Source organism: Crocodylus porosus, unplaced genomic scaffold (assembly GCF_001723895.1).
Source record: "Crocodylus porosus isolate Cpor-Errol unplaced genomic scaffold, CroPor_comp1, whole genome shotgun sequence".
NCBI lineage: Eukaryota > Metazoa > Chordata > Crocodylia > Crocodylidae > Crocodylus > Crocodylus porosus.
Genome location: NW_017728886.1, coordinates 1,218,170 through 1,242,870, shown reverse-complemented (window position 1 = coordinate 1,242,870; position 24,701 = coordinate 1,218,170). Strand labels below are relative to the sequence as shown.

The 24,701-nt window shown below is 59.9% G+C and overlaps 1 protein-coding gene across 2 annotated transcripts in view; it reads right to left on the bottom strand.

Annotated features, from left to right (window-relative positions):
- Nucleotides 1–8,686: 8,686 nt before the first annotated feature.
- The window catches only part of SCAP (SREBF chaperone), an 86,090-nt gene continuing 70,075 nt past the window's right edge, over nucleotides 8,687–24,701 (bottom strand). For both annotated transcript variants that reach the window (XM_019529049.1, XM_019529057.1), the window contains exons 11-23: nucleotides 20,648–20,746; nucleotides 19,996–20,214; nucleotides 18,382–18,809; nucleotides 17,238–17,432; nucleotides 16,617–16,818; nucleotides 15,018–15,133; nucleotides 14,312–14,879; nucleotides 12,767–12,852; nucleotides 12,328–12,410; nucleotides 11,420–11,586; nucleotides 11,026–11,106; nucleotides 10,555–10,761; nucleotides 8,687–10,287 (exon numbers count right to left, since the gene is read on the bottom strand). In XM_019529049.1, the coding sequence (XP_019384594.1) occupies nucleotides 10,042–10,287; nucleotides 10,555–10,761; nucleotides 11,026–11,106; nucleotides 11,420–11,586; nucleotides 12,328–12,410; nucleotides 12,767–12,852; nucleotides 14,312–14,879; nucleotides 15,018–15,133; nucleotides 16,617–16,818; nucleotides 17,238–17,432; nucleotides 18,382–18,809; nucleotides 19,996–20,214; nucleotides 20,648–20,746 (2,697 nt within the window). In that variant the 3' untranslated portion in view covers nucleotides 8,687–10,041. The remainder of the gene's footprint in view (nucleotides 10,288–10,554; nucleotides 10,762–11,025; nucleotides 11,107–11,419; nucleotides 11,587–12,327; nucleotides 12,411–12,766; nucleotides 12,853–14,311; nucleotides 14,880–15,017; nucleotides 15,134–16,616; nucleotides 16,819–17,237; nucleotides 17,433–18,381; nucleotides 18,810–19,995; nucleotides 20,215–20,647; nucleotides 20,747–24,701) is intronic.

Here is a 24,701-nt window from a genome sequence, read left to right as displayed (position 1 = left end):
CTGGGGGCTGCTGTGCTCGCTGCTTGTGGCGGGGGGGCGGGGACGGTGTTTTGGGAGGTCTGTAACACGATGGGCTTGGGCGCGCACAGTGAGGGGGCTAGCGCTGGCTCTGCCCTGAGCACAAGCACCCGCGCCCGCTGCATCTCCGCCGCCAGCTGCAGCGAGTGAGCTGAGAGCATGGCCGCGGCGGTGGGGACGCAGCCCTTGGGCCAGGGCCCGAGTCCGTGCGACTCCAGTGGTGGGAGTTCCCAGTGCTATAACAAGGGGCTTGGCTGGAGCTGGCGGCTTCTCTGGCGCCGTCCCCTGAAAGTTATGGCCAACCAGGCTTCTGGCCGATGGAGCCAAACCGGTGCCACTTGCCTCCTGGGGTGGCAAAATGACCTGGTTTGCACATGGTGTCAGCCCAGTGCACCCCACGTCCGCGTGCATGTGCCGGATGGGTCTGTCTGCTGTGTGATGCCCTGCCCAGTGCTGAGGGCAGCCCAGGGTGGTGGCCTAGATGGGCACAGCACCCTTCCTCTTCCAAGGGGACAGGGTCAAGAGGCACCTTGTCGACCAGGGGTCCTGGGAGACCCTGGTAGGGAGGCTGCACCACCCAGGCGCTGTGTGAGCCGGTAAATGCTCTCGTCCCCCTTCCCTGCTAGCACGAGATCCCGCAGGCGGCCCTTGCCCCTCCAGCCCGGGGCCAGACAGGGCAGAGAGCAGGGGCAAGCCTTGCCCTCACCTTGGATCGGTGATTCTCAACCTTCATTTTTTCCCCCCCGAATGTCTATAGCAGCCGGTGATTCTCAACCAGGTGCCGCTAAGGTCGGAAGAGCCCTGGAGGGGCCTGGATGCTGGACAGGTTGAGAACAGCTGGTGCGGCCTAACCCAGCAGCAGGCTTCGGACTCACGGCTCAACTCCCGCCGCCTGCGAAGGGGCTAACCATTAACCAGCTCCATCCTGGCACTCGCGGGAACCCCTGGCACGAGGCAGGCAGTAGCCCCTGGCATGCAGAGACGCAAGCTCCCATCAACCAGGCTGGGGTTGTGAAAGCTGCTTTGTGCCGCAGCAACGATTCCAGTTAGAAAGTTTTCAGCTGGAAGGGGATGTTTCTGGCTGCCCAGAGCCAGAACCACAGCGGGGATGGTGGGACTGTCCAGACCTCTGATGCCCTTATTCCTTGGGGAACACGTGCCCTTCGCAAGGGGGTCCATTTGGAAAGCACCTTCCTTGGAGGATGCTCACTAGAAGATCCTTGCTCAGCTCAGCAGAGCGCCCCAGCGGCGAAAGGAGAAGCATCTGGGGCAAAGCGAAAGGCTGAAGAGCCCCTTTGACCAGAGAGGACGTGGGAAAAGGACATTTAAAAACCCTCTATGGTTTGATGCGATGAAAACAAAAATCAAAGGAGAGGGTCTGGGACGTGGAGATGGGCTACGGGCAGCGGGATGGACGTCTGCAATGGGCTGAAACCTGCAAAATTCGACCGAGGTGCTTGCAGGGGAAAGGGAGGACCTGGGAAAGGGAGGGAAGCAGCAATAGGAGCAGGCTCTCCATGCCTTACCGCAGCTGGAAGCGAGGGCGACGGGTCCTACAAACGGGGCGCGCTGAGCTCGCAGCCACTTCCCTGGAGCTCAACCCAGGGGCACGATACTAAGCTTGCTGCGTCTCAGAGGGGGAAAGCAGCAGATCCCAGGAAGAGCGGTGCAGCGGCAGCACGCCACACCGGAGGAACGGGAAGGCTTCCAGTCTTCACGACGCAGATCGTAGGGGCAAGGCCCTGGTCCCACAGTGAGCAGCAGCTCCATGACACGGACTGGCAAACTGGGAGGTCTGGGAGGAAGGCAACGCCAGCGGACCAGGGAGCTTGGGGCCAAGCCGGAGGACGGAGGGAGCATGACGGGGCGCAGACATCCTTCGAGGCCCTGCAAGCATCTGCTTGGCGATGAAGGGCAGGCAGGGGCATGGGGACCCCGGGCAGAGCCGCACCTGGGAGCATTTAAGGTGGGCGCTTGCAAGAGTGGAGGCAATTCGAGGCCTGAGCTGGAAGGATGGGGTTAGTCTTTCTCCAACCTTCGGAGGTTGTGGGCCGGCGGGTCTGAGTCTCTGCGGTTGCAGGAAGGCTCCCGAAACGGTACGGTTTTGAACCCCGAAGGCGGCCCTGGACCCCCTGCCACCGCCACGTCCAGCAGCCACCGGCGCAACCCCCTGTCCAGGTGGATGGATAACGTGGAAGAGGGGATGTCGCCAAGGAAAAACAGCCGGGTCGGGACCCGACGTTAGGGCAGCAGAGATGCACTCCAAGGCTCGGAGCAAAGGGGAAAGGTGGGGGAGGCACGTGCATGTAGCGGGACGTGGGGAGAGAGTGGTGGGCGCTGAAATACGCCTCTGCACCGCTGCCTCCAGAGACCGGGGTCCTGTACACGGTCACGAGTAATGTAGCGCCAGGGCTGTGCTCGCTGGCTAGTCTGTGCTGTCAGGGTGGACAGGTGTCTCACGCAGAGCTTAGCATAGGGGATGGTTTGGATAGGGATGATCGTGCTTCGGGCAGGGGGCTGGACTAGATGTGACCTCTGGAGGTCTTATGCAGTCCCCCTTCTCTAGAGGGATTCACTTCTCTGTGACCCTATACAGATGAGATGGATAATGTGGACCCCACCCCCATGGGAAGTTCACAGCACGGAGGGGGAAGAGTTAAACGCCTCTTTCCATTTGAGGGCAAGGGGGGAGCCCCATGTTTTGGGCGGATGGGTATAGCAATAAAGGTCATACGGGGCTGCCCAGGGGAGGGGAGACAGACTGGGTGACTATTAAGGGTGGGAGAGGACTTTGGGAAATCCAGTTACGGGGAGGGCTGGGGTGGGGGCAAGAATCCGCTTTGCTTTACTCCCTGCACCGTACCATGAAGGCAGGTCCCTCCTATATTTATTCTTATCACTGGGGGGAGCAAGCACCATGCAGGACCCTTGGCAAGGCTTCGGTGGAGAAAGTGCAGGTGCAGACAGGAAACGAGGTCCAAGCGGGCGGGTGCGTGCAGGCACGGTGTGGAGGAACGGGAGAACCAGTAAAATGCTTTCTGTTGAAGATGGAGCCGGCTCGCGCTGCTGAGAGAGGTTTTACAAGCTGTGAAGAAGCACAAGACCGAGCATTGTGCTTCTGCAGCAGACCCAGGTCCTGACCTGGCACGAAACGCGTCAAAACAGCATGGGCACAAAGGTGGTGCTGCTCGCCGGGGCGTTCGGAGAAGGGGGGTGGGCATAGTGACAGGCCGGTCCTTGACAAAAGGAAGTACCTTCTGATTGCAGGACATTTTAAAGACTCATAGAAACAGAGAAAATGAGACCTCAGGAGGTCGCATCTAGTCCAGCCCCCTGCTCCAAGCAGGACCAGCCCCAACTACATCCTCCCAGCCAAGGCTTTGCCTACCCGGGCCTTAAACACCTCCAAGGACGGAGCGCCCCCGACCTCTCTGGGGAGCCTGTTCCACTATTTTACTACCTGTAAAAAAAGATGTTCCTAATATCCAACCTCCACTTCCCTTGCTGCAGCTTGAGCCCATTGCTCCTTGTCCTGCCGTCTGCCCCCACTGAGACCAGAAATCGTAACAGCCGTAGATGGCCACCCCATGGTCCCCAGCCAGGCTCAGCTCTTCCTTTTTCCGGTTGTTCAGAGCTCTTAATAGATGTAGGGAAAGGAAAGTTTCATGTAAGCCCTGGGGAGTGAATGTGTGTGAGGTCCTGCGGAGGTGGCGATGGTCAAGACGTGCATGATGGCAGGGAGCTGAGGGGCTGGGCAACTCGGTGCCTGATATCTGGGGGTGAAGGGCCCAGCCCGCAGGAGCTGCGCTGGCTGCTGTGCTGGGCCAAGAGGTTTGGTAGCTCCAGCACCGCGCACCCTCGGCGTCTTCCTGCGCAGGCCATCGGGCTGGTCGCCCTGTGTCTGGTATCAAAGCGAAGAGTGGCCCTGGAGCCCCAGTACACCTCTGCCCGGTGAGCCCCTACGGCTGCAGGAGCTGCGCAGGGATTTCCTAAGCTAGCGAAGAGCCCAGTGATAAGCGGCAGGAAAAGGCTGTGGGATGAGGGGCAAAGCTGCCCCGGGAGGGGGTGAGGCCCAGGATGAAAACGGACACAGCCAAGTCCTAAAACCATCGTAAGAAAATATTGGCCATTAGCGGCAAAATGAGTCTCTTACAAATTTGTGAAGCAGGGCGGACGTCGAGGTGCATGGTAGAAAAGAAGACGAAGGAAAAGGAGGAGCTGGACGCTGGGCTGGAAAGTGGAAGAAAATGAAGGGCAACCCCCCCTCCCCCCAATTAGATATAGCAGGGGACAGCAGAAGGGGTAACTGGTGCTTTCTGCCCCGGGGGGGGGGGGGGGGCGGGGTTGCTAGTGTACTCTTACCCTGCTTTAGCTCCTGCTCCACCCAGTTTAAAGCCAATGACTGCAGCATCTCCACTTTGACCTCACGGCTCATTAAAATCTACCTGTTCCCTGCTAAACTCTTCACTCCACAGGTGTTAACGACCCTCTTTGCCACTGTCTGGCCACCAATCAAGCTCACCTTTTCCCTGCAAGCTGCTGTCCGGTCCCTGGTGCCTGCAGCCTGCCTTTACCTCGTTGCAATCGCAAAGACGTGGGGCTGGAAGGGCCCGGCAGAGGTCATGTCTAGCCCAGGCAGGGTCGGCCCTGTGCGAAGGCCCTGGACATGTAGCCAGCCCGTGCCATCACATAGGCCGCAGTGTTTAGCTTTTTCATGGGCACATGGCAGCCTAGGCAGGGGCAGACAGAGCAAGGAACAGAAAGCAGAGCAGCAGATCAGGCAAGGGAAGGGGCTCCAAGTGGCTATTTGTGACATCCCTGCCAAAAAAGTCGTTTGCCCCCTGGTCTAGAGCTGTGATTGTCAGCCTTTTCACCCGGTTTAGGGCCCTGGTTCATGCGTTATAGCACTCGCCTGCTTGAGGACCAGGCGGCAGGGAAGAGCCTGTGCTCACCTCATGCATCGGCTCTCTGGGCTGCTCCTGTCCGTGGCGGTCGCGGCCCCTGAGCAGGAATCGCTGCTGTGGATGCGGGGACCAGCCTCTGGCTGCAGAGCATGGGCCGATCTGGGGCTCTGCTTGGGGAGCATGGCTTCGCAGCGGATGCTGCGGCGGGACAGCATTGCACTGGATCCCTCTACACTGAGCCATCCCCTGTTCAAAACCCACCCCGGCTCCACCATTGCTAGGCGAGAGAGGGCAGCGTAAGCCTCGCCTGCCCCTGTTCAATAGCCATGAGTAGCTCGACCCTGCACGAATGTCCCCAGCCCCCTGTTGGCTGTGCTGTCTGCCTCCGCCCCTCCTGTGGCAGTGAGTGCCACGAGTTAACGATGCAGTGCATAAAAAAAAAAATAGGACTTTCCCTTGCTTCTCATTTACCTAAGGGCCCTGGACCTTTTGTACTAGCAACTGGACATCTCTTGCGCAGCTTTTCATCGACAAGAGGCTGCAGCAGCAATACCAGCCGACAACTGTTTGCTCCCATCGTGGGACCTCCAGCCGCAGCAGGATTCCCAGATGCAAGAAATACAGGCTGGGGCAGGAGTGAAACGCGATGTGCTCTGCTTGTAAAAGACCCTCCGCCCTCCCTCAAAGCAATAGCGTTGCAGCCGAGCCGCCTGGGTCTGGTCCGTGAGGATAGGGCTGACCCTGCCCAAAGCCAGGGTTAGACTAGATGCGACCCGGCTTCTCTACGCCCCAGCCATCGCGTTGCTGAGACCCTTCAGCAAGAACGGGCAAGACTTGGACATTGGTTAAGGAGCCAAAGGTGAGCCCATCAGTGTTACACTGGGCTCGCTGAGCCTGCAGAAGGGAAGACCGAGGGGGATTGAGTCGCCGCCTTCACCTCCCTGCACGGGGGCTGCGAAGAGGATGGAGCTGGGCTGGTCTCGGTGGGGGCAGGTGACAGGACAAGGAGCAATGGGCTCAAGCTGCAGCAAGGGAAGTTGAGGTCAGAGGTTAGGAAAAACTCACTAGGAGCGTGGTGAAGCACTGGACCAGGCTCCCAAGAGAGGTGGTGGAGGTGTTTCAGACCCAGGCAGACAAAGCCCCGGCTGGGCTGATGTAGTTGGGGCTGGTCCTGTTTTTCCCACCAGTCAGCATGCAGTGCCTTCCCCAGCACCTGCCCCAGGGCCTGGGCCGTCAGAGGGTTCGAAGCAGGCCAGCGCAAGGGGCTGCGCCTGGGGGACTCAGCAGGGCACGAGAGAAGCAGCCCGTGAGCATGGATGAGCTGGACACAGCGTGGCGTTCACCTCCAGGCCCGGGGAGGAGCCGAGGTTCACACTCACGGTTGGCCTGACCATGGGGACGGCTTTCCTTAGGGCGGTCGGGGTGAAGCGCGTGACCTGCCAGTTCCTGATGTCCTCGTGTCCCCCGGCACCGCAACCATTTTCATTGCCCCCCACAGGCATCTCCGACACGTCCCCATCACCCAGATCCTGCTGCACCTCAGTGGCTTCAGCTTGCTGCCCCGCCACAAGCTGGCTCTTGCCCCCGCTCTAGTATCAAGGACTCCGGGGCCTTCAGGATGAGCCGCTAACGCAGGGGGGAGTGGGCTGACATGGCCCCGCTCTTGTCCTGCCGCTGAGGGACAAGCTCCCAGCTACCCCGCGGTAGCCCAGGGTGCAGAGGGAGCTAGCTGGGGTTATTGCAGGGCCCTTGGCACGGCTTTATGAGCATGCATGGTGCTCAGGCCAGGTGCCGGATGACTGGAAGATAGCCAACATGGTCCCCATCTTTAAAAAAGGGAGGACCCAGGCAACTATAGGCCCGTCAGTCTTACCTCAAACTTAGGGAAACTCTTTGAGAAGATCCTCAAGGAGCACATCTGCGATGGGCCGGCTTCAGGGATGATGCTCGAGGGCAACCAGCACGGTTTCATTAGGGGCAGGTCATGTCAGACCAACCTGATTGCCTTTTATGACCAGGTCACAAAAGCCTTGGATGCAGGTGTCGCTGTGGACGTAGTCGTTCTGGACTTCAGCAAGGCCTCTGACACCGTCTCCCACCCCATCCTCATTAAAAAACTAGGAGATTGTGGCACTGATGCCTACACAGTCAGACGGATTGCAGATTGGCTCAAGGGTCACACTCAGAGGGTGGTGGTGGACAGATCATATTCGACCTGGGGGGAGGTGGGCAGCGGAGCCCCCCAGGGCTCGGTCCTGGGGCCTGCGATGTTCAATTGCTTCATCAGTGATTTGGACGACGGGGTGAAAAGCAACCTGTTTAAATTTGCTGATGATACCAAAATGTGGGGCGAGGTGAGCGCACTAGTACGGAGGGAAAGACTGCAGCAAGATCTGGATAGGTTGCAGGGGTGGGGTAATGAAAACAGGATGCGTTTCAATACTGACAAGTGCAGGGTGCTGCACGTGGGCAGTAGAAACCAGCAGCACACTTATAAGATGGGAACCTCCCTTCTAGAGAGCACAGAGGCAGAAAGGGATGTGGGAGTCATTACTGACTCCAAGATGAACTTGGGCTGACAACGCGAGGTCACGGCTGGCAGGGCTAACCGCACCTTGTCGTGCATCCACAGGTGCATCTCGAGCAGGGCCAGGGAGGTGATCCTCCACCTCTGTGCGGCACTGGTCAGGCCGCAGCCGGAGGACTGCGTCCAGTTCTGGGCGCCCCACTTCAAGAGAGATGTGGACAGCATGGAGAGGGTCCCGAGGAGGCCACTCGCATGGTCGGGGGCGGCAGGGCAGGCCCTACGGGGAGAGGCTGCGGGACCTGAACCTGTTCAGCCTCCACAAGAGGAGGCTGAGGGGGGACCTGGTGACCGTCTATAAACTCACTGGGGGGACCAGAAGGGTTTGGGGGAGACACTGTTTCCCCTAGCCCCCCCCCCGCATAACAAGGAATAACAGCCACAAGCTGCTGGAGAGGAGGTTTAGATTAGACATCCGTAACAACTTCCCGGTCGGGGCGGCTAGGAGCTGGAACCAACTTCCGAGGGAAGTGGTGCTGGCTCCTACCCTGGGGGGCTTTAAGAGGAGGCTGGATGCCGACCTGGCTGGAGTCATTTGAGCCCAGTTTTTCTCCTGCCCAGGCCGGGGGTCGGACTTGAAGATCTCCAAGGTCCCTTCGACCCGACTTCTACGACTATGAGCTCCATGGCGGACACCCGTGCCGCGCTGGAGCTCAGCTTGCCTGTGGCAGCACGGCTGCGGCCATCCGGACACCCCTGGCAAATCGCTGGCGTCCCGTGGTTGCTCCCCAGCTCTGAAGGTCCCTCTCAGGCCCCGCTGGCCTCAGGCACCTCCTGCTTGGGGAGGCCAGGACCGCCCAGCTCCAGCTCCCTCCACTGGGGACGAAACCGCCCAGCGTGCAGGGGCCAAAGAGCCTCGTAAGGGCCCGTGACAGCCTGATGCGCCCACGTGGTGTTGGAGAGGCCAGGATGGGCCCTGCCTGGGGGGCATTGTAGGGCACAACCCCTGAATCAGACCCTCGGGGCTGCAAGTGGGAGAGGAAGAGGGAAAAGCCCTGGTCAGCCCCGGTGGCTCTCCCATCCAGCACCCTCCCTGTGCCACCACGGGACACAGGGCAGGAGGGACCCAGGGTCTGGGCCAGTACGTGGCAGCTCCCACGTCCCTTAAGCCCGGACACCTCCCTGCCCGGTCCCCCCACACAGGGCTGGCGCATCCCCCCCGGTGCGGGCGGAGGCGCAGCCGAGTTAGTGCCGTTTACTGAGTGTCTGTACACGTTATAAAACACAGTCCGGTACAAAAAGCTTCCCCTGTACAGTACAAAGCGTACAGCGGGGTAAGGCCACCCGCGGCGTGGTGCAGACGGACGAGGGGGGGTGGGGGCACAGCGGGCAGGGACCTGCGCGGGCGCCCGGGTTTGAGAGCAGACCCAGCTGGCTGCCCCCACCTCGCTCAGATGACCCCCACGGGTGGGCTCTGGTCTGGGCAGCGCGGGGCTAACCGTTAACACCGCCGTGTTGCTGTACTTCAGCGCCAGCCCTGCCCCACCCCGCCGGCCCCGTGGGCTGCACCAGCTCCCCACCAGGCCAGGACCTCATGCTGGTGCCAGCGCTTGCAGCCGGGGCCTTGCCCATTGCTGCCCAGTGGCCGCCTCTGCTGCCCCCCGCACTCCCAGCAGGCAGGCCCGGGGCATGCGGCTCCGCTCTGCCCCAGCCGGGCTGTGGGGACACACGACAGTCGCTGGGAGCCTGCAGCTGCGGGCTGGGGCACGTGCGGCATCGCGCAGCTGGAGCTGCCCAGCGCCCACGTGCCTGCTCCCAGCCCCGGGGGCTGCGGGCTCAGCGCCCCCAGTGCTCCAGGCCAGGAGCCGGCTCTCAGCTGGGTAAGTTACAGCCCTGTCGTGTCGTGTGCGCACGCCGGCCCCCGGGGCAGGGCGCAGGCCACTCGGCTGAGCGAGGGCCCGGCCTGCAGGAGCCGGGTGCTTTGGTGTGTACGGCAGGCGCCCCCTCGCCCCGCCAATAAATAAATATGTACAGCATATAAATAAGGCAGGCGAGGCTGCAGCGCGGGGCCTGGCCCGGCCGCTCCTCGGGGGTCCCTGAGAGCTAACCCCTCCGAGGAGCGGGCCTGGCTGCTGTGCCCCTCTGCCACCCCCCGGCCGCCTGAGGAGGCTGCCGGGAACCCCAGGGAGCAGGCCCCCCCGCCGGCTGCAGAGGAACAGTCCCAGCCCCATCGGGGCCACTTGGGGCCCTGGGGTGCTTTGCATGTGCTTTGGGGGCCGCAGTGCTCTGGGCAGCAGCTCCCGGGCCAGGCCTGCTCCACTGCTCCGGGGGCAGGGAGCACCGGGTGCCCAGGACGGCCCCAGCCGTGCTGGGCCAGCACGAGGGAGGGCCCCACAGCCGTTGCGCACTGGGCCTGCTCCTCTTCTCCTTGGGGTGACACCCCCACACCTCCCACATGCCCCAGCTGGAAGGCAGCTGGTCCCCGGGGTGTGGAGCCCTGGCTGGGGTGAGCCTAGGGGCGATGGAGACCTGCACGCGGGCTCCGCCACCAGCCCACGTGCTGCCTCCCCTGCCCCCACAGCCGCCCTGCCCTGCTCAGTCCAGCTTCTCCAGCACGGAGGGCACGTAGACCAGGCTGAGCTCGCTGCCGAAGTTGCAGACGATGGCAGCATTCTCCAGCACCAGGATCTGCCGAGCGGGCTGCGACTCGTTGCTCTTGCCCAGGTAGACGGTCTGCAGCAGGTCCCCGTAGCCGATGTCCCAGAAGGAGACGCAGCCCTGGCCCCCCGTCACCAGCAGGTTGTCCGAGATGACGCCCAGGCTGGACCCACAGCCCATGTCCTGCAGGAGCCAGAGGGGGACTGTTAGAGGGGGACAAGCTAGCCCCAGCCCCAGCACCTGCCCCTCCTGCAGAGGAGCATGCGGCACAGACAGACAGCCCTGCAATAAGGCCGCGGATGGCAGGGGTATGATGGGCACAGAGGCCGCTGGTGGAGGAAGAGCCAGGGACCCTGCCGGGAAACCGGCCGCCCTGGCCCAGAAGGTCCCTCCCACTCCCTGCGGCTGGACCGAGACCCCCCCACCCATGTGCTGCAACCGGCTGCCCACCTGCTGGATCGAGTAGAGCTTGGCCCCGGAGCTGCGGTCCCAGATGCTGATGACGTCATCCAGGCCACTGCTGATGACGCAGGACGTGGTGCAGGTGAGGGAGGTGACGTCCCCACGGTGGGCGTACATGTGGCTGACGCGGCTTCCCGTCAGCACGTCCCAGAGGCAGATGGCACCGTCCTGGCCCCCGCTCGCCAGCACCATCGTCTGTGAGGACATGGGCTGGGTGAGACATGCCCAGCTTGCACCCGGGCCTTCGAGGCACGTGGCTCGTACCCCGGCCTTCAAGGGACCTGGGCACTGTGGCCAGGTCTGAAAGCTGGGTCCAGCCTGGCTGCTGACCACCCGCTGGAGCTGAGCAGCACTTACCCGCCAAAGACTGACCCAGGGGCCCAGCCCCGCCTGCCCCGACACTCCAGCCAGGATGCTGCCCCCCAACCCACTCTGCACCCCCTGTCCACACCCCCTCACCTGGTCTATGTACACGGCAGTGATGCCTCCCGAGTGCCCCTGCAGCGTGAACAAGCAGCACGAGTCCTCCAGGCGATACACCTGCAGGTCAGAGCAGAGCCGGCGTCAGCCTCCGTGCTGCATGAGCCGCCCTGCCAGAGCCCATCCCGAGGCCTTGCTGCTCCTTTCCCCATCCACCCGCCCCATCTCCTGCATCCCAGTGCCCCCATGACTTCGAGGGGGCAAGGCCTATCCCCCAGCCCCAGCTAAGTGGGGTGGGGGTTCGTGGCAGGAGGGCACGTGAGGCCAGAGTCACGTGGCTTCACACCCGAGTTAGCTGGAGGTGGGGAGGGAACTACCCGCCCAGAATCAGTCCCAACCCCCACTGGCCGCGGTCCAGGTGGAGGGCACTCACTCGCAGCGTGTGGTCCTGGCTGCCCGTCACCAGCCGCCCCGCTGCCGCCTTCAGGGCTGTGATGGGCTTCTGGTGTGCGCAGGACACGGTGTGGGTAAGCTGACACAGGATGATGTCGCTGCTGCTGAACACGGGGGAGGAGGGCATGCTGCCCCTGCTGGGCGTTCCTTGGGGGCACATGCATGCACATGCAAATCACACGGGTCACGGCAGCCTCGCACGCCAGGGCCGGCCTCCCGCTCCCCCTCCCCACGCCTGGCCGGGGACATGGAGAAGAGCCCCGGTCTATTAGCAGCAATGCATGGGTGCCATGTTGCGCTTATGCAGTTGTTGCTGCTAGAGGATATGTCATCTCAGGATGGGCTACGCCCAGGAGAGGTGCTGCTGGTAAGCGGCAGTTGCTCTTACCAGGTGTTGCTGCAAGTGAGCGTTGACTGCACCTCCTTTCTGGAGCTGGACTGGCCGTGCCCTGGGCCAGGTTTTTCCCAAGGGCTGAGTCCCCGGCGAGCCAAGCAGAGACAGCAGCTGCTCAGCACCCCGGGACCATCTGCCACAGGGGGTCCCAACCCCAGCCCCCTCCTGCAGCAGCAGCTGCCAGTGACGATCAGCAGGACACAAGTGTGCGAGCAGCAAGGCCCCAACCCGTACCTTACCCTGCCCCAGAGTCTCCAGAGCCGATGCTGGGACCGCACTGCCCCCAGCCAGCTTTGGACACCTCCCTCCCTAGCTATGTGCAGAGGAACCACTGGGATCTTCAGCGCTGGGCCCTGGGGCCTCCCTGTGTTTTCTGAGCAGCAATGCTGAGCACAAGGACACATGAGCTGAGAGCATGGGAGGGGGCAGGGGAAGACAGGCCGCGGTCTCCCCACGTCATCCTTGGCTGCGCAGCGTGCCCGGCACTCGCTCACCTCGGAACTGCAGGTGGTTGAAGGACGCGCGTGTCTCCAGGGAGAAGAAGTCCAAGGAGCCGTTCAGCCTGGCAGCCACGATCCTGGTGGACAAAAGCACATGCGTGTGAGTACATGGTGGGGGCAGGCCTGGAGACACCTCCAGAGGCAGAGTGAGGGCTGTACTGCCCTGGGTGCATTTGCATGCCCCTTGCCATAGCTTTGATGCACGTGCTGATGAGGGGACAGGGCTGCTGGGAACATGCCCAGACGGGGTGCGAGAGCTCTTGTACCCAGCAGGAGACACTGATGTGCTGGCCAGAGAAGGGGGGCCCCGTCATCACAGCCTGCAGCTGCCTGACCCGCATCAGCGTGAATCCTGGCAGCTGGGCTCACAGCTGGCTTCAAATGATGTGGGGGGTGCGGACAGACAAGGGAAACCTCAGAGATGGTCAGTCACCTCTTGTTCAGGAACACAAGTGCTGTGATGCCCGACTGGCCCTCGTCATTGCTGCAGCGCAGGGTCCCCTCAATGGCATCCCACACCTGCAAGAGAGGCCATGTGAAAGGCAGCCTGCGGACCCCAGGGCCGGCATCTTTCTGCCCCAGCACCGCCAGCGCCCGTCCTCCTGCCGGCTCAGTTCTGTTTGAACCCAGACTGGACACAAAGGTCAACGCCAGATGCTCCAGAGTGCTGTTCAGAACAAGAGCCCGGTGCTCAGGAGCGCATTTAAAAGGTGAAAGACATGCACTGCACTGCATAGCGTGTCTGTGTACTCCTGCCCTCTCCGGGAAGGATCGTGGCCTGCATCAAAAGCTGAGTGGGAGAGTTTTGTTGTAAATTTTTTGATGGGAAACACTGTCCAGATGACAGCAGGAGATTTCGTGCGCTGAACTCCCTTTCCATGAGCAGGCAACAGCAAGGTTTGAAACAGTTTGCTTTTAATACAGCTCTGGAAAAATACTGGAGTTTCATTTCCTAAACTTATTTTATGTTGCTGTTTCTATTGCTCTTATTTCTTTAGGTCATTTCATGACATGTTGGTAAAAACAGTGTTCAGTTTGATGGCACACTGAGTTATAGCAACAACCAAAATAGTTCACTAACTTAAAGCATTTTAGCTGCTTTCTAAACCCTTTGAGGGCAGCTGCCACTCGGTGCAATCTGAATCATATCGTCGTCTCGCCTGGTTCAAAGGGGCTCCTGTTTGTGTGGTAATGAAAAAGCTTAATCCTCTGAACAGAACAGAAAGATAAGCACTTAATGCGCTGCTGATGATGGAGCAGACGACAGACATTGCTAAATGAAGATCTCATCCTGACGCACGATCTCTGCGTCCATCAGACGCTCCTTGGGATTCTAGTTTTTTCCCCCACAGGAAATCTTGAAAGCTTCAAACATTATTTTATGGAACCAGAGAGAAGTGGGGCTGGAAGGGACCCCAGGTCACATCCACTCCTTGCCTGAGGCAGAAACACCTCTATCTGAACCATCCCAGACAAGCCCTTGTCTTACCCAGTCCTAAAGCTGCATAGAGGCACAGACAATGAGGGGGGGAAGCGGAGCTCAGGAGGTCACATCTAGTCCAACCCCTGCTCCAAGCAGGACCAGCCCCAGCTACATCGTCCCAGCCAAGACTTTGTCTAGCCGGGCCTTAAACACCTCCAAGGATGGAGACTGCACCACCCCTCTGGGGAGCCTGTTCCAGTGCTTCACCACCCTCCTCGTGAGAAAGTTTTTCCTAATGTCCAACCTCAACATCCCTTGCTGCAGCTTGAGCCCATTGCTCCTTGTCCTGTCATCTGCCCCCACTGAGTACATGCTCCACCCTGTTGCATGACTATGAGGCCCGCTGTCCAAAGCCCCTAAAAGAACCTGAAGCTGCCACATGGGGACGAGGACTGGCAGCCTGGGCCCTAATCCAGCTGGGGCCCTAGCTGCTGGCATGTTGCTCGCAGCATCTGGTCCCTCCCTCCCGGGAAAGCACCCCGCCCCTTCCCTTACCTCCAGCTTCCCGTTGCTGCGGCCAGCCACAATGAGGTTCCCCTGCAGATCCAAGCTCCAGACAGAGCTTTCAAAATCGCCGCTCCAGGTGGGAACAGGTGAGGACTTGTCAAATCCAGGAAACGCCTCGTCCCCCAGGCTCCTCCTGCGGGCACTGCACCCGCTCTCCCCGCTCCCGCAGCCGGGGGACCAGGAGCCACTGGCTCCCGTGCACAGCCCAACCTGTCCGTGTGGGGTGGAGAAGCCTGTGAAGTTCATGGAGTTCGAAGCAGCGTGCTCCTCGTAGGCCTTCCCCACCAGGCTGCCGAAGTCATAACCCGCCTCCTTCTGGTGGGCGCAGACAGTGCGGTGCCGTGCCTCCGACACCGCTCTCGCCTGCTCGCAGAAGTTGGTGTCAATGAGAGACGTGAGGTCCGGCTGGTCGCAGAAGAGTGGGGGTTGGGGAGGGCTGAGCATCCTCTTGAGCTGGTGGCCGTTGTCGTAGGACTCCTCCGGCCCACACTTGGCGTCGGGGCTCTGGTCCCAGCCCTCCTGGTAATCGAAGATGCCGCTGCTGTCCCTCCGCAACCTGAAATGCAGCAGCTGCAGGTTAGTGTGCCCTTCCCTATGGGCTGGGATTGGGCCCAGGAGGGACAGGTGGGATTGGACTGCTACAGCAGCCTCAGGACCGTGGAAGGAAAAGGGCAAAGCAGCAGTGGCCACGTACCCCAGCTTGGGGATGACAGTGAGGCAGTCTCCGGTCTGTGCATCCCACACACGGATCTGCCCCACCAGGCAGCAGCTGACGAGCAGCATCCCGTCACTGGCCAGGCACTCGATGTCCTGAGAAGGGAACACAGGCCTGGGTGAGCAAAGAGCTAGCAACACCTCTGGCTTCCAGCCATCACCTTCCTCAGGGCTGCCTGTGCACCGAGCACCCCCCTGCACAGTGATGCCCAGCTCCGAACCACCCGCAGGCTTGGGCCCTTCCACACTGCATCAGGGCAGGGGTTGCCCCAGAAGCCCAGCGCCGTATCCACACAGCGAAAGCAAAGCAGGCTTCAACTATCTTCCACTTCCCAATGAGTCTAGCCTGAAGAGGCTGTGGGCCCCAGCCCCCGTGAGTAAGTGCCTGCTCATGCTGGACTGCTGCTGGGACCCCCAGCTCCACACACAAAGGGAGAGCAGCCATAGACTTCATGTGCACAACACTGGAAGGGGCAGATTCAATGCTGCCTACATTTGGCTACCACGCAGCACCACTGGTGTCCTGGTCTTTCATGGTTTTGGACCTCTCCAGGGCATTGGGTTTCCACTGCTGGGCGCACAGCCCTGCGTATGTAGACAATGGCATGGCTAGTCCGTGACTGTAGTCAGAGGCCCTATGCACGCTCCTTGCTGGCATGACGAGCCAGACGCCTCCACGTGGAGCGCCCCCGAACCTGTGGTCATGGGCTTGAGCCGCAGAAGCAGACGAGCTGCACATGTACGGCCTTTGTTAGCCCCCAGGGCTCAGTGTACTTGCCTGAAAGCTGGAAGCTCTGGGCCCCAGGCTCCCCTCACCTACAGGAGGTTTGATCCCTGACTTCCCACAAGCCAGGCACTGCTTGTACCCCTCTGCAGTGTCCCAGGTGAAGCTGAGCCCCTATCACTGCCCTTGGCAGAAAAGGACGGAGGGAGGCTTCTGCCTCACCAGGAGCAGGGCTGCAGTCCTTCCCAGGCCAACAGCCACCTCACTGAGCTACACACCCTCTAGCCCACCTCCTTCCCCACAGCCTCCTGTCTCAGCCCTCTTGCAGCTTCATGGGACAAAATGCCAGGGGAATGCCAAAGAAGGGTCTGGGTAGTGGCTGAGCTACAGGGAGGTGGGGAGGGTGCTGTGCTAGGAAGTCAGAAGTAGGTTCAAGGCCCCTCTGGGTGAGGGGGATGTTAAAAACCCAGGACCTCTGACTTTCCAGGCAAGTGCTTTGGCCGCTGAGCTGTCTGGGGAAAGATAAGGTCTCTCAACATGTGTGTAGCAGCCTACACACTCAGGAATACAAGAGCCCAAGACATGCCAAAAAGCAGCCCCTGAGACAACCGGGTAAGAACCGGGCCATGCCATGTCTGGTGGTGTGCTGTGCGCTGGCTACATTGCTCCAGATTGTCAATCCTAGGTCCCCACAACTTACCTCTGTGCTACAATTAGGCCACCAGACTGGCCCGTCAGGTCTCTCACTTGTGACTGACAGAAGCACGAAGCAGGAGAGCACCGAATACAAATACAGGTCTCTCTTAATGGAGCCTGTTGGAGCAGATAGGTGTAATCCAGCCCAAGCCAACCTACCATGAGGTGACCTCTGAGAACCAAAGGAACGATCTCGGTTTCGGGCGGCGAGTAACCATAATCATCACAGGGCAGGTCCCCTCTCTTCCTTCGCGTGTGTGAAAGCCCGTTCTGCCCATAGTTCTTGGGGCAGAAGACTTTGTACAGGCAGAAGAGCAGAAGGACCAGGAGGATGCCGCAGGCCAGGCCCAGTGCTGCAACCCTGGTGGGCAAGACACACCGGCATGTTAGTTGCACCCTCACACCCACGCACCAGCCTCATTGACACGTGCTGGTGCACTTGGTAGCCACTGCCAGGAAGTTCTCGGCCTCTGAGCCCAACTAAGCTGTGAATGGAGGGGCTGGGCGGGTGTCTGTCTGGGATGGGTCAGGGACACACCTCATGCAGGGGTTTGGAGTAGAAGACCCTGGGGAGTCAATTCCCTCTGATTAATGTTCAGCGGCTGAAAATGAGCAGCCTGGGCTAAGTAAGCCTATGTGTGTGTCCACCCCATGCACCCCAAAGAGCTAGAGGGTGACCTGCTGCTGCAGGAAAAGAGGCTGCCCTGGTTGGGCAACAGGGCACAGTCAGGGAAGCGCATGAGGGGAGTGCTGTGTGCTGGGGCTGTGCAAGGTCTTTACTGGTAGAGGGTGACGTCGCGGTGCCCCTGCAGCCTGGGGGAGCCCTCAGCAACTCGCCCTTCCGCCTCCGATCTCCCATGGCCCACGGGGAAGAAGGTATGGTAGCGATTGGCCTCCTGGGGATGGCGCACTTCTAAGGCCTCTTGTGGATTCAGGTACAGGGTGACGGGGATCGCCGGGAGGATGCTGATATACCTGCAAGGGGAAGGGAAGACCACAGACCAACTTAGACTGACAGGAAAGAACCCCGCTGGAGCACCCAGACTCTCCCCATCCCCTGGGGACCAAGGTAGGACCCCCCAGCGTACCCTCTGCTGCTCCGTCCAGACTCTCAGGAAGCCACTGGGCTTCACACCAAAACCCAGTGAGACTCCGCTCCATCTTCCCAGCTCTGTGCGAGGGGGGCAAAGAGCCAGCGTAGGAGCAGGTGGCCACCTGGGTTTCACAGACAGCAGGCACCACTACCTCACCTCCTGCATAACCCAGGCTGGGGAACCCAATCTGGCAACCCCAACATCTAGCCAGAGTGTGCAGTTGAACCAGAACGCATCCCTCTGACATAGGCTGGGCCTTTGATTGCAGCAGGCCACAAACTCCCTCCAAATGTACCCATGTGGCAGCACTGACATGGTGCTGCCTCTGGGGTGAAGGGAAACAACCAAGCACATCGCTCACCGCAGCAAGGTGGGAGAGGTCGGGGATGACTGGATCAACCAGAAACCCCCTTCTTAAGGCAAAAGGCACTGGGACGAAGAGGCGCCAGGCAGAGCAGAGACAACCTGGAGAGCCAGTCCCAGCCAGCAGCGGGGACTCCAGCCATGGACAAAGGACAGCAAGTCAAAATGGGGCAGGGAATTACCATGGAGCAGTTACCCCACAGTACGTAAGTTAAACCAGGGCAGCTTAAGTTTCATTCAGGGCTAAGCTGCCCCAGGTCAGCTTCCAGTTACTGCAGTGTAAGAGCAGGCAGCCACCCCATAGCCATTGCGCTGGGCAAGTCCCCACGGCCAGGCAATTCACTGTCTTTGGTCCATTTGTCCAGGCCCTTGGTTTGTCTGCCCTGAGGGAGGGAGGGCTGAGCCCAGCCTGCTGGGTTCTGTGGGGCACGCACAGGGCCGCAGCCCCCAGGCTCCCAGCCACTTGCCTCTTGGCCAGCGTGATGTTGTAGTAGCTGAAGAGGGCTGGCCAGTGCCGGAAGGACAGCTTCCTCCAGATCTCCTCGTCCTCCGGCCCCCACGTCACCTCTGCAGCAGTGCCCAGCTCCGGCTGCCCGTTCCCCCTGCTCTCTGCTCCCTGGGCCCATGCGTCCGCCTCCAGCCGGTCCAGGGACTCCAGCCCTGCCTTCTGCTCCCGCTGCTGCGTCTGATTCTCGGACAGAGGCACAGGATCCGCCGGGAAGACAGAGAGGTCGATCTTGGCATCCCCGGCGGGAAAGACCCCACCGGGCACGGGCATGGGGGGCAACCCTGCCTCTCCCAGAGGGCTCTGCTCGGTGACCTGTGACGTGAGGTAGGTACGGAGGCCGGCGGGGTCGGTGTAGACCAGGATTCCAATCCAAATCACCGTCCCGGCCTGCATGGCACAAGCAGGGAGACAAGAGTGTTTAAAACCCGGTGCCCTGCTCACCGTGGCCAACATCCCCCCAGCACAGGGCCCTCCAAGACACGTGATGCTCTGGCCTGCTGTCAACAGCCTCCCACAAAGACAGTCCTGCTGCAGCAGGATCGAACCCTGCTGACCTTGGCTGGAACTGTGAGGATTTGCAAAGCACCCACAAAAGCCTGACACTATGAATGTCTAGGAACTGCTGGTCTCCATCACATACGGATCTCGAGTGCATTATAACAACCCTTGGATCAATGGGATCCTGCCAGCCCTTGTTCCTGTGCTACCTGTGCCAGGTTTGGGCATTCCTGGCACATTGTGCCTTGTGCAACAGGGTTGATTGTAAAGTTTCAGGACTTGTCTGGGATGGTTTAGACAGGGATGGTTTTGCCTAGAGCAAGGGGCTGGACTAGATGTGACCTCCAGAAGGCCCTGCTGGTCTGACTAGCTGTGATTCTGTGATATTTGTGCCACGCACACATGCACATCCCTGTGTACACAGGGGCACTTACTCACGGGGGCTGGGGCCCACAGCCTCTTCAGGCTAGACTCGTTGGGAAGTGGAAGACAGTTGAAGCCTGCTTTGCTTTCGCTGTGTGGATACGGCGCTGGGCTTCTGGGGCAACCCCTGCCCTGTGTACACACTCCCCTGTGTACTGGGAAAATGGCTCATTCCTGCCAAGTTTCCAGCAGGGTGAGCGACCTGCCTGAATCACTGCGGAAAACAGTTTCATCTCTGTGTGATGCAAAGCCCTAGCCCTTCCCTCCACGCTGCCCCAGGAGCTGAGCACTTGTCCTTCTCAGGATCTCCCTTCTCTCCTCATTCAACCACTCCTGAAAGGATGCCTCTGCAGAGATGCCTTCAAGTAACTAAAAGGAGCCTGGCTAGAGGGGAACTGGGAATAGCCCACTAATCGCTGCTCAGTGCGAGTTAGATTTTGCGCTCTAATTACTGAGCAGAGCCCTGGAGCAAACAGAAACAGGCAGACAGGGCTCACAGGGAGCTGCGTCCCTGATGACACCACCACTGTGAGGAGAACACGAAGCTTGAGGGGAACAAAGCCACTCGAGAAACCACATTTCTTTCTCTGGAAATGCAGCCCCCAGAGATGGGTCGACAAGGTGCACCAGACAGCTGAGAGCTTGCATGTACCATGATAAGTCTCTGGGCCAGCCGGGTCCTGGCGAAAAAGTAGATGACCCGCAGCCTCTTGGGCAGGCGCAGGTTCCTGAAGGAGGAGGGCTGCAGGGTGATGGTGTGTGGGGTGGCAGGGCGCATGGCCAGCTGGCGCTCGTACCGCTGGGAGCAGCTGATGGACTTTGCTGGGGGCAGGCAGGCTTCTGAAGGCAGCCGTTTGTTCAGGTCCGCAAGCTGTGAAAGGACAGCAGAGGGGTCAGAGAGGTGACAGACTTCCAGAGAGACATGATCCCTAAATCACCTGGCTGTACGTGGGTCCGGGCCTGAGCACGCAGGTGAGGCCAGACTCGATCCCATGGTCTGCAGATACACATGTGCACCTGAGCACCCAGCCTCGCGTGCGGCCATCCATTCCCAGGATCTCCCAGCCACGCACGTCCACGGCCCAGCAATCAGGTGTGGCTGGCATCTCTCACGCACCCAACCACACCTGCTGGATGTCAGTTCTCTGTGTATGCCCGCTGCTGTCCCTCCCTCTACCTGCCACCTCTAGCAAGCACCTCCCCAACCTCCCACGTTGGCTCTTCTCTCTGCACGAGAAGCACAGTCGCAGGGAGAAGCAGCGGCAACATCAGGCGTGGACCACACCCCCCGCCCCCGCACCAACCTCCATACGGCGGATGTCGATGGACAACACGGTGCTGAAGAAAAACATCTGCAGGAAGAAGTCAGACACCAGCCCGACCACAGCGAAGAGGCAAAATTCCTGCAAGACACAATATGCCCCACATCAGCACAGAAGCCTTCTGGGCTCCCAGCAAGTATTCAAAGGCAAGCCCACTGCCCAGCCCTGAGTACGCTCCCTGCGGAGGTGGTGCAATTGCCTACCCTGGAAATCTTCAAGAGACTGGATGGTCACCTTGCTGGGGAAACCTGACCCCAGTTGTCTTTCCTGCCTAGTGCAGGGCGGGCTGGACCTGATGATCTTGCAAGGTCCCTTCCAGCCCCATACAATCTATAAATTTATGCCTGGCTGGCAACACTGATTACGAACGGTTTAATTTGTGCGGGTGAACTTTGTTCGGTTGACAGGGGCCCACTGGAGAGCTCTGGAGCCCGCTTATGTGCAGAACAGGTATAACATTTTTTGTGCTTATCCAAACATCTCAGCGTGCTTTGGGGAAAGTGAGGCAGGAGACATGAACTCAGTCCATGGTACAGTGGCAGGACCGGAGCCAGCACCTGCAGCTTCCTGGGCACGTGATTTCACTGCAGGACCAGCAACGTGCCTGACCTTCTCCAGCATGCAAGAAGCTCAGTCTCCGGACTCAGGCAATCACTGGCCTCCCGCTACGGGGGTGACCCGTTCCAACTGCAGTGGTGGTGCTGGTGGGATGTGAACGAGCCCCTGGCTAACCGCACCGGCCAGACAGCAGACAGCATCCTTCAGTCTCCAGCCCTGCCTGGTGGCAAAGGAAGGATCCCACAGTCCAGCAAGGCTCTCCACGTCAAACCCTACGAATCAGAGGCGAGAACGGCCAAAGCCCCTGAAATGCTCCTCTCTCCCGGCAGGTGTCAGTGTGCGGACGAGGATGGGCACAGTTACTGAGCCTGAAACCATGCAGCAAGCCACCGCCCCAAATGCAGTGCCCAGCATCATGCAGATCCCCACCTGCTACCTATCAAGAGTGTTAGTGCCCGGGACGCCTCTGTCCTTTGAGGGAGCAGGGTCTTGTCCAGCTCAGCGAAGGGCCAGGAGAGTAAGGATGTGGAGAGCTCAGGACCAACGCTGGGCTAAACAGCAGGCTCGGGACTCTGGCAGAACGACGTCAGCAGACACCCCCCGCAGACCCTGCGCTCCCCCTTCTGCACAGGCAACCCTGGGGTCCCCTTCCCACCCCGCTGTGCGGCTTGCTTGCCTCCCAGGTACCTCCCCAGTGCTGGGGCAGAGATGGACAGGGAGCAGCCGGGCTTTCCAGACCCTTCGTCCTGCCCTAGACACAACTCCTTGTCCTGCCAATGCTGCTCTCAGACACAAGCAGTGCAGACAGCTGCTCGGGGCCCTGCATGGACTTGGCGGCACGCAGATCCAGGAGGTCAAAAAGCGAAGTGTTTTCAAGTCAGTTGTTGACTCTGGCAAGCCCCCACCAGCAAAGGCATTTCCTTCGGGCTCCGCATGTGGGCTGGAGATGAGGGGGGATGGACAGAAAGGCTGGAGTTCTCCCTTGGGCTGGGGGAAGGAACACGCAGCTGGATTTCACCCTTAACCAGACACCCACTGAGCCCCAAACCTCGGGGTCGGCCCTGTTTTGTGCACAGCTCAGGTCTCCTTATGCTCCACCTGGGATCTAAGACAGATGAACCCAAGGTTGCCGTACTGACCTGCTACAGACTGGCTGTGTACGGACCATGCACACAATGCTGCTGCCCCCATGGCTGTGACTGAGAGCAGGATCGGGCCCTGGGAACCGCAGACATTTTGGATGGCTGAGGTTGAAAGGGCAGAGAGAGTGGGAGAGGGCAGGCACCCAGCCAGCCCCCAAGGCACAGAAGCACTGCCTCTCATGGGTCTGAGGTTTCTCAGTGAGGTTTTAACTGAGCCGCCGTCCTGGGACAAAGGGGCTTCCTGCCTGCCTGCCATACAGTAGGAAGGGATGCCTGCCCCATCCCTTAAAGGTGGAGATGCAGTTTGCAACTGGTTCTGGCTGCAAGAAGTATCCTATCAAGCCCAACTTTGGGAGACCCCAGAGAGTGGGACAAAATCAGAGGAAAACATGGCTCCCCTACACCCCTGGAGCTGACAGCAGGCTTCAGGCTGAGGGATCTGCTGCTCCTCTCCATGCCTCGGGCACAGATGCACAAAAGATCTAGTGGGGACCTGGATCAGTGGTTACTATGCAACCGTCACGTCTGCGTGATTCTGCAATGATAGAAGGGTGGCAAAACTGTGCCAGCATCAGCCCTGCTCTCTCCACGGTTGCTATCAGAGTAATTCTGCTCACTTGCATAGGACCAGGCAGACGTAACGCTTATAAGCTAATGTCCCCCCCAGCTTTCTGAAGGGGCTAGAAAGTATGTCTGTCCATAGCCCTGATGCATTTGGCGCTGCGCTGCACGGCAGCCAGGAGCAAAGGTCAGTGCCAGATGCACACGGCCCAGATCTCTATCTCCTGGGTTCCTTGGACTCTGGGACACTAGTGCTACATCTTATCTCCACTGCGTCCTTCACTTCTTACCTCCATTGCATCCTTCACTCACACTCACATGGGCACACACACACTCTAGCACAGCGGCACCCAAAGACGGCTTTGCTACGCAGCCTGGAAGAGTTGGAGGTTGCAGCAGGAGAGGATCATGGGTGACGCATGGGCGGTGGGGATGATCACTTACATCAAGGGACAACCAAGAATAATACAAGAATTACAGAATCACTGGCAGCGTCCAGACGCGCGTGGACATTTGGTTCCCCGGGGACAACGAGCGGCAGTGCAGCCTGTGCCGCTGCTAGGTGCCCTCGGGGAATTCCTGTGTCACACGTGCTTTGGTGTGTGGCAAGTTACCCTGGGTGGGGTACGGGTGGCTGGGGCAGCCTTACCTGGGGCTGCAGCAGTGGTGATCCTCCCATGTGGAGCCTGGCCAGTGGCGGAGTATGGTTTTGGCCGGACAGGCTTCAGTTTTGAGAGGCATATGCTGCTTTGCCTTTTTTTCCCCCGTGAGTTTTTTTAACCCCTGGATATCCAGGGATCAAAAAAACCCTCCATGCTGCTCCCTTGCAGTGCGGAGAACAACTGACCGTGCAGTATATGGCGCCACAGACGTGTCTGCAACACCACATATTGCACGGCCATGCTCATCTGGACGCAGCCATAGAGGAGTGGGGCCAAAAGGTACCGGCAGAGGTCACATCTAGTCCAACGGTCAGCCTTGTCCAAACTACCCCAGACAAATCCATAATCTAAACTCTTCGTAAAACTACTATCAAGCCCCATCACGAGGGTGCGGCGCAGCATCACCCTCTTCCAGGGTAGCCGTGGACTCCTTAAGCACTTTCTTTGGCTTCTTCGCCCTCAGTTTATAGCTACAGGCGTCAGGACCTACAGAGCTCACTCACCCTGCAAGGCTCCGTCTCCTTCTGAGAGCTTGGCCTTCCTGCACCCAAGCAGGACTCGGCCTACTGGACCCTCTCGCCCCTGCTGACGGCACCTTCACCATCCACTCTTCAACCTGCTCCACTGTACACAAACTGGGCTCGTACATGTGGCAAGTCACCAAAATAGCCCTTGGGTGAGAAGCCTGCTGGATGTCCCTACCTCAGGCCCTGGTTCTGCATCCATCGGGGACTGTGATGTTGGGGTGGGGGGGAGAATTTGAGATGGCTGACCTGCTTGCTGTGGAGCAGTTACCAAGAGCGTGGGGAGACTTGTTGCCCTTGCTGGGAGAAGCGTGGCACTGCCTCAGCAGTATTACCCGTGCACATGGCTGGCCTGGCACAAACCCTGGCTGGGCAGGGACACTGGCAGTAGTTATCAGGGGAGTCACCTTTGACTTGCAGGTGACTTGGCAGCCCTGGTGCTGGAAGCAGGGGTGTTCAGTGGAGATGGCAAAGGGCTGGGAGGCGAGAGATCTCAGTTCCACTCCTGACCTCTGCCAAAGGACTCAGTCTCTCTGGGTGTGAAAGGGGGATAGTAATGCCCACCTTTGTAAAGCTCTAAGGGTTTGCG